This window comes from Lucilia cuprina, chromosome 4, assembly GCF_022045245.1.
Source record: "Lucilia cuprina isolate Lc7/37 chromosome 4, ASM2204524v1, whole genome shotgun sequence".
Lineage (NCBI taxonomy): Eukaryota > Metazoa > Arthropoda > Insecta > Diptera > Calliphoridae > Lucilia > Lucilia cuprina.
In genome coordinates this window covers 8,940,692-8,950,204 of record NC_060952.1, presented here as the reverse complement: position 1 = coordinate 8,950,204, position 9,513 = coordinate 8,940,692, and the positions used below count along the sequence as shown (strand labels likewise).

At 25.9% G+C, this 9,513-nt stretch overlaps 1 protein-coding gene across 4 annotated transcripts in view; it reads left to right on the top strand.

The window, feature by feature from the left end:
• Positions 1-9,513, top strand: part of LOC111685954 (probable serine/threonine-protein kinase DDB_G0282963) — a 68,074-nt gene that overhangs the window by 39,074 nt on the left and 19,487 nt on the right. For all 4 annotated transcript variants that reach the window (XR_006940543.1, XR_006940542.1, XM_046948610.1 and 1 more), the window contains exon 3: positions 5,474-5,859. Coding sequence is in view for 2 of the 4 variants with exons in the window: in XM_046948610.1 (XP_046804566.1) it covers positions 5,842-5,859 (18 nt within the window). In the remaining 2 variants the exon portion in view is untranslated. The remainder of the gene's footprint in view (positions 1-5,473; positions 5,860-9,513) is intronic.

Below are 9,513 nucleotides of genomic sequence, written 5' to 3'. Positions count from 1 at the left end.
TAGACTAGACTATAGACTAGACTATAGACTAGACTATAGACTAGACTATAGACTAGACTATAGACTAGATTATAGACTAGACTATAGACTAGATTATAGACTAGACTACAGACTAGACTATAATCTAGACTATAGACTAGACTATAGACTAGACTATAGACTAGACTACAGACTAGACAACAGACTAGACTACAGACTAGACTATAGACTAGACTACTGAAGAAAATTATTTGTCCCCTTATTACGAAAATATTGTTGAGCAGCTGCTAACTGTTATGGAAACTAAAGTGTAGGTAATTCTCCAATTCGTTTAGGCTTTGAGTCACGCGCGTGTTTTTCAAATTTTTATTGGTCACATAAAAAACACAACACGCTTAACAAAATAAAAACAAAAAATGTTGCGCGATACAACAAAGTTGTGAAAATTTTTCCCATAAAATCATGAAATGTATGCAAAAGGTGACCAATGGGGGTTACTCTATGGAATGAATTTTCTTTTATAGTTGTTGTTGTTGCTTCAGTTTGAAATGAATTATACTACAATAATGTTGTATTTATGCTGCCAAACACTGACGTTAGAATATTTTATTAAACATTCTGAAATGTTGTTTTTGTTTTCTTCTTTTTGTTTTTTTTTCAATTTTGTTTGTTAATTTTAGTGTCTAAAAGTAGTATCACTTTGGTTTTTACTTGTTTTTTGTTGTTATATCTCTTTGGTGTTTTAGTGGGCACGGAGCCAAACATTATTTTAATGTTTTTTATTGTTGTTGTTGCTCTTGTGTTTCGTCTGTTTTTAACAAATTGTTGTCGCGCTCGACTACATTTTTCGTACATGATCATTATTGTCGTCTATGGGATGCAAGGAGTAAAAAAAATTGCAAATAATCACAGAAGAAAAACTTGTAAAGGATGATAGAGCTTTTGGGGGGAAATGGGGTGAGACGATTAAACAAATGAAAATCACTTCTTAGACATTTCGACCCTTATGTTGTATGAAATTTTTTTGAATTTTTTATGATGTTGTTGCTGTTTGTTTTTTGCAATATATGCATTTCTTTTTTGCATATTGTTTTTGTATTTGTAAACAACTGAATATTATTTTATTGTTGTTGCTTTTCGTTATTTATTTTGTTTTTAATAAAAAAGAATGTTGTAAACGTGCTCTTTAGTAGTGGAGATCACTAAATAATGGGTGAAAGTAACCTTAACAACATCATTACAAAGATTTGCCGCTATTGGCAAAGCGCTTTCAAGGGATTTCTTGCTCTAACTCAAACAGCGTTTTTCTCTCCCTCTCTCTTTTTGCCGACAACAAATATATAATTATTTATATGAAAAACAGCAACAGCTCGCTTTATTTAAATACTAATATAAGAACATATCCTTCAATTATTGATATAACCTTTATTTCAAAATATTTCCTTTAGAATTTGAAATATTACATATTTTCACTGCGAGAACCTTCCCCTTCTTCGGTTCGCACACTTATTAGATGTCTGATATTGTTTTAAGATATATAAAACTACAACAAGTACTATGATATAGACGCCAATAAATGCAAAAACAAAAACAACATTTACAACAATAATAAAAACACATTTGATAGAAAAATAAATAATAGAACAAAAAAATAAAAATAATAATGGCTGCATGACAGTCTGTTTGTCTGTCGTTTACAAATACGTAAATAAGTACACTAGTGTGTGTAATATTTTTTTAAATATTATTTGCATCTGTTTAGTTCAACATCGCGTAAATTGATATTATAAACTGGTTAATGCTACAGAATTGCACAGTGGTACCAACGGCAATGAAATCAATGTAATATATTTGTTTGAAGATAAATATTTAAGGGCCCATAATCACCGGCTAAGAAGAAAATGTGAAATATTTTCAAGTTTTTGTTAAAATCAAAAATTTACTAAATAGTTGAACTTTTACTAAAAAATCGAATTCTCGAATTCTCTTGGAAATCAAATTTTCACTTGGAAATCGATACAAAAATTTGTTTGAAGATAAATATTTAAGGATCCATAATCACCGGCTAAGAAGAAAATGTGAAATATTTTCAAGTTTTTGTTAAAATCAAAAATTTACTAAATAGTTGAACTTTTACTAAAAAATCGAATTCTCGAATTCTCTTGAAAATCAAATTTTCACTTGGAAATCGATACAAAAATAGTAAAATTTTCATTGAAAAATTTATTAGAAAATCGAATGTTGACTACCAAATAGAATTTTCCCTTAAAAAATCGAAATTTAACTAAAATAAAAATTTTTGCAAAAACTAGAAATTTCAATAGAGAATCAAATTCTTACTTAAATTCTAAATTTTCTTAAAATAAGAAATTAACCAAAAATAAAAAATTTTTCTTAAAATTTCACAATGAAATCGAGAATTAAAATTAGATTTAAAATTCAAAAATTTCAGTTGAAAATTAAATTTTTACTAACAAATCGAATGTTCGTTAGTTATTTAGTCAGTTAGTTAGTTAGTTGGTTAGTTTGTTAGTTAGTTAGTTAGTTAGTTAGTTAGTTAGTTAGTTAGTTAAATAGTTAGTTAGTTAGTTAATTAGTTAGTTAATTAGTTAGTTTGTTTGTTAGTTACTTAGTTAGTTAGCAACCTTATTCCTCTTTCAATTTCCTTTAAAATTTTTAGCGCAAAAACACAAATTTTTAGCTTTTTTTTCTAAATACATATTTTTCATCACATTTAGTGCAATTTCTGCACTACTTATTTATAGTCATGTAATTTTATTACTTTCATTTAATGTTTTTTTTTTTTTTGGTTTGATGAGTTTTCTTTAAGATTGATTTATTGCGTTTGACAGTAATTCTGCATAATATTTCGCCTTCTTTTTTGCTTTCTTTTGACATTTGATTTATAAAGTGCCAATATTTTACAATTTGTTGAAAATGACAAACACATTTATCTGATTTAATAGTTTTTGACATGTGTTTAGATTTAACGCTGAAAGCTGCAAAAAATAACAAAAGATAAGAAGAAAAAAAGAAATATGGATTAACTACAATTAAATGTAATTACATTGAAAATGGTGAGGGTAATGTGGTAAATTAATAAAAAAGTAGTCAAAATAATTTAAATTAGAATTTAAGAAAATAAAATAGTTTTATATTTTTATATTTGTTAAAAACATAAGACAATTAATGTCAGCACATTTTATTGCAAATAATTTTTGTTCTTAAATTTATAAATATTTTTTTTAAGTGCACTCAAACATTTATCACTTACATATACATTTCTCAAATGTTAATTAGTTTTTAATATAGACATTAAAAAGCATATTATTATTTTTTGTTAAGTTTAAAAATACATGCAGACAAACAGAAATATTTAGAAATACTCAAGTTAATTTAAAACATGTCACTTTCTATGTTTTTTCCATTCACATTCACTAATTTAAATTTTTATAATTTCCGTACACTGCGGCGTATGAGTGTTATTTTTGTTTGTGTCAAAATTAATACAAAAAAAGTCGAAAAAGAAACAAAATTATTCTTTGTGGTTGAAAGATTTAATTTTTTGTTTTTTTCTTTGGTATTTTATTTTCTAACATTTCAAATTCAATGTCATCATTAAAGAAACCACGTTAATGTGTTTTTTTTTTCGTTTTCAAATTAAGTTTTGTTAACCTTTTAAGAAGCGTATTGAGGAGGATAAAAGTGTTATAACATATTGATTTGGTTTTAAACTAACTAACTAACTAACGAATAATATCCATCAATTCATCGATTAAGAGAAACTTTTTACTTAATGGCATTTTTTCGAGAAAGTCGTATTTCACTTGAAATACAAAGTTTCACTGACAAATCATATTTTTACTAAAAAATTACAATACTACTAGAAAATCGAAATTTCACTGGAAAATAGTATTTTCGTATTTTCATCAGAGTTTTGCAATTTTACTAGAAAAACGAATTTTCCCTTTTAATTTCAGTAGAAAATATTAGTTTTGCTAAAAATTCTTAAATATTTCTATAAAATTAAAATTACAATACAATTTTTATTGCTTAACACCTTCCATGGGTTAATTGTTTTCTTTCCCTCCTGTTTTCAATAATCTATTGCCAATTTAAATATTACTTAACATTTCATTTCGCACTTATAATAGATCATTGTCTCATGCATTTATAAATAGGCAGATGTGAGCATAATTATGGCAGTTTTATGGCCATGGACAAAAATCATGTGAATGTATGTTAAAACTATTCATAAACATAATTCAAACAATAAATCAATTTGCTGTCAGGGGAATATATTAAAAGTGTCTGATTAAAGGAAAAGCAAGTCAACACACATTAAATAAAAAAGAAAAATTAAATAAATTTTAAATACTAAAAAGTTTATGCTAAAACCTAAAAGAGAATAAATTTTTTTTTAATTTTTATTAATTTTATTCTATTAACTTGGGTTAACTTGGTAAACTGAAATTGAATTATTTAAGCCTTAACGTATGCTATAGTGTGCTGATCATTTTACTTAATGATAAATACGACAAAAAAAAATTCTAGGAATATTCTCGAGAGAATTTGAAAATTGATTTTGAATCCTCTTAATAATTTGCGTCAAATGTTGAGATTTTTTAAAATTTTCCATTTCTTAATTTACACCGCTATTATTCTAAACAAATTGCTTATAAACAACTAACACATAATATTTATACATACACATGTATGTGTGAATGTATGAGTATATATGAATGCTTCTTCTAAAATAAATGACTGTTTATACTTAAGAAGCTCAAGAATTTGTATATAATTATGAGTGAGTAGCTTTTTTTAACGTCAACCAAATTAAGTTTATTTATTATTATTTTGTTGTTTTAGTTGAAAAGTTAAAGCGTCACTAATAATGTGACGCTTTTCCTAGTGTGAAAAAGAAATGAGATTTTACTCCTTACGCCCACCACTGCAACGACCATTGAACCATAATTCAAATTCAAACAATTTTGCACAACGAAATATTTTTTTAAAGGAATTTATTTATTTATTTGTTAAAAAAAAACAAGTATAAAAAAGTAATATTTAATTTTGAAATATTAGATATTGTTTAAAAAAAATCAAATAAATTTTTAAAAATCTATGTGTGTGTGTTATTTCATGATTTTTTTTAGATTTCATCATAGACATAAATCGTTTTCAATATTTCTCTTTATGTTGAATAAAAAAAAACATAAATTGTATTTATTTTAATATAATTATTATTGTTTTATAGAAAATAATATGAATGAGTGTTTTGTTTTCAAAAAAGAAAATATATTTTTAAAAATTACATATTAAGAAAAAATTACAAATTTAACTTATATACATAAATAGTTTTTATGTTAAATATTTATAAGCTTTTAATTTATTGTCAATTAAAACAAAACCAAACAATAAAAAAAATATTTATATTTATTTAATTTACTTTAATTTATAATTTTTTTCTTTCTTTTTATTATTATGTTTGCAGATTTTTTGATTTATGTTGTTGTTGTCAGTCCTCTCAGCCACCACTACCACCACGTTCACCACAACCACCACCACCAAAAAAATATTAGAAAATTTCTTTATCAATTCACCAACAAAAAATATATCAAATCACCACGATCACCACGTAACAAATGAAAATATTATAAATTATTAAAGAAGAAACAAAAAAATAATTTAATTTATCATTATCATTTCCATCGATCGTCCAGTTGATTTATATATATCAACTAGCAAACAAACAGACAAACAAAAAAATCAAATCAAATCATCTCCACCACTCCAATCAAACAACCATCATCATCAATAATTTTGTAGTTGTACTTCAAATCCATCCGATCAACTTCCATCATGGCCACCATTAATTCGGTAAGTAGATTTATTTTCTATGATTTTTTTTTTAAATAATTTTTTTTTATTATTGAATCTGTGGTTGTTATTAATGTTTAGATTTACATACATATTTTATTTTGCTAAATACCCTACACTCAGTACACTTGTAAATAGTTTAATAGAGAAAATGTTTTTTTTTTTTTTTTTTTTTTTGGGGGGGGGGGGGGGGGGGGGGGGGGGGTAAATTGCTTTTGAGGTCTAGTTACTAAAAGATTTACAATTAATTGCCAAAAAATTGACTAAATTGCCAACAATTATAGACTAAATCTTAATAAACTTTGTAGAAAGATTTTAAAAAACTTCTTTGTATCGACTTTCAGTAATTTTCTAACTGAACCGTGGGCCGCTAGGATCTTAATTAGACCATTGATCGCCATTCCTAAAATACTTGTTTGTAGTGAATTTTAGTAATTTCGACCGTCGATCGCTACACTTCAAAGTTTATTGTTAAGTATTTTAGAAGTATTCTTTGTATTACTGATCCCAACAAATCTTATCAATAGAACTCTCATACTATTGCTTCCCTATTGGTAAGACAATGAAAAAAGGATCTGTCAAGGCTGGACCGCCACTCTGGCATTACTCTTGTATGGATCCCTGCGCATAGTGATAACTATGGTGATAATTAGGTAAATGAGCTTGGAGAACAAGATATGCTCTTGATATTTCCTATGCCGTTTCAGTAGCAACTTTGTTTTATCAAGAGTGGTATCCTCAGATTCTTTCTTCAAATGTCTGAAAAAATAAGAAAAGCACAAGAAACCTTATAAACCGAAGTAGGCGGGACATATCGCGGCTGCTAGTGGCAAAAACTGTCTTCCATCTTCCCGTAAAGATAAACTGCTTTATCGGCAATTATTTCATATCTTACCTTGTTGATAAATCTGGGTCTAAGATTAATTGTATCTTTAGATTTCTCACAGCTGGATCTAATACTTAGATGCTACATTTGATCCGTAAAAAGTCTTTTCGACTCTACTTGAGAACCTAGCAACTGGACTAGTAATTAGTCTATAGACCTATTGACTAATTAATAAACTAGTCAATTAATAAACAGTCAATAGTTTAGTCAATAGTTTAGTCAGTAGACTAGTGCATAGACTAGTCGAAAGTTAATAGTCTAAAGGCTAACCAATACACTAGTGCTAAGGCTATTCAATAGAATGATCAACAGGCTAGTCAGTAGACTAGTCAACAGATAATTCAAAAGGCTAGTCAATAGTCTATAGACAAGTTAACAGTAAAGTTAAATAGCATGTGAATAGACTATTTAGTAGACTAACCAATAAACTAGTCACCTGACTAGTCGGTCAAGAGACTGAACATCCAGTCAATTGAAAGCGAGTATAAAGACACTTTTAAACGTAATTCAACACTTTTACTATATTTTGAAAAAATGCTTAACACATTGTGTAGTCGCTTATCTAAGTGATATTTCGTGGCCTTCAGCGGTGATACTTTTACTACTTAAATTTAACATAAAAGTGGCCTGCCTTAGAATGCATGACATGACATGACATCAGTAGGTGCTAATACGATTCAATTGCATAATAAGTGAAGTTCTAAGCGAAGTTAATAAGAACCAACTAAACACTTTAAAAAGAAAGAAATAAAAAAAAAAACATTAAAATGACTGCTGACTTTCTGCTTAAATTGTAAACTAAGAATGCATGACATCAGTAGGTGCTACTACCATTCAATTGCATAATAAGTAAAGTTCTAAGCGAAGTTATTGAGAATCTAATAAACACTAGAAAAAGAAAGAAAAATAGAATGAAAAAAAAACAACATTAAAATGACTGCTAACTTCCTGTTTAAATTGTTAGATTATGCATTGATTGCATTCTAAGTATTTAGATCGCATGCTTAGAACGTCATACTGATGTCATCGCATATTATGTAGATACTCTGTTTAACAAATAAATATCGAACAGTAATAACGTATTTTTTTTTTCTAAATAAATAAAATTAGTTTGAATAAAACTTAATTACCAGTATTTACCTCTTTCGGTACATTTTTCTTCAATTATTCTGTAATTAAATATGTATATCGTTAGCTTTGTTAGCAATCGTGGAAAGTCCTATTTAATAAATAAGCCAATTAGAAATATGCAATTTAAATTGTCAAAAAAGTAGTAAAATACACTTTTCTCCCATTTTCTTTGTGAAGGAATTGGATTTAAAAAAAAGTACGAAAGTCCAATATATTTATGAAAGTTCTAATATGTTTATGAGTTAAAATGTTATAAAGGGCCAAAAAAATGTCCACCCTCTAAACTTACGAATTTCGAGAAAAGTACCAGACATGCACGCAACGCTTCTTTTTTAATGTAAAATAAAAAAAAAACATTCACATAAGATAAATCTTTTTATTACTTCCGGTAGTGTTTAGTCATTCTAAACAGTTTTTGAATACAATTTTCCTAAAATAAGTATCAAGATAATTTATATAAATTAAATTAAAAATTTTTAATAAAATATTTCTCTCAAAACTTTGACACTACAAATCCAACTTAATCATATTAATAACATACATAATTAATACGATGATGAAAATCTTTTATGATAACTCTAACACAAATGACAAATACACGAATTTTCATTAATGAAAATGATTCATAATAGAATGGGCTTTGAACTCAAAACATAAAGAAAAAATATAAAAAAAAAATTTGTAAAGTATTTTAAAATTAATAGAAATCTCCCAAAAAAATTTTAAATTAATTTACACACATTAACTATATAAAATCAAAATGATTCACTATTAATTAACGAAAAAAAATACATTAACAACACAAAATTTGTAATAAAAAATATTAGAAGTCATTTATAAATGTTTGTTGTTTTCAAAACTGTAAATTTTAAAACAAAAAAAAAAACATTGTTAAATATGAAAGTAAATTTTTATACATAATTTTGTTTTGTTTTTATATTTTCAAAATTGTGTGTTTTATGAAGCAGAAAAAAAATAAATATTGTTTGCATCACCTGCATATTCATCATATACATATGTATATATGTATATTTTTTGTTATACTAATTGTTATAGTTGTTTTTTTTATTTTATTCTTAAACATATTCAAATTGTTCGAATATTGTTTTTTATTGTGTATATATACATATATTGTTTTTAATTATTTTCGGTTGTTTATTGTGGGAGGGAGTGTTTTTTGTTATAAATTTGTCACTGAAACATGAAAGGGATTTAAATAAACACTAAATAAGATGAATAACATATTAACAAAATAGATATTAATTTTAATCACACTTTATTTAAAATACAATATTTCATTGTCTATTTTTTTCTAAATGAAAGGATGCAAAAGAAAATTACAAAATTTAAAAAGAAATTGTTTCCTGATGACAACCGAGAAAACAAGTTGTTTTTTTTTTGTTGAGGTACATACTTGTGTTTTAATTTCATTTTATTGCAGGCGCCTGTATTTTAAGAACATTTTGTTAATGGAGGTTTCTCATTAATTTGATAGACATTTTGGCAAAAGATATAATTTCCAGGAATTTTCTTTTATAAAAATAAATGATTTAAAAATTTGTTACTGACAATATTTTGAGATTAATTTGTTCATAATGCATTAATTTACTTTTTAATAATGTTAAAAAATTATTTTA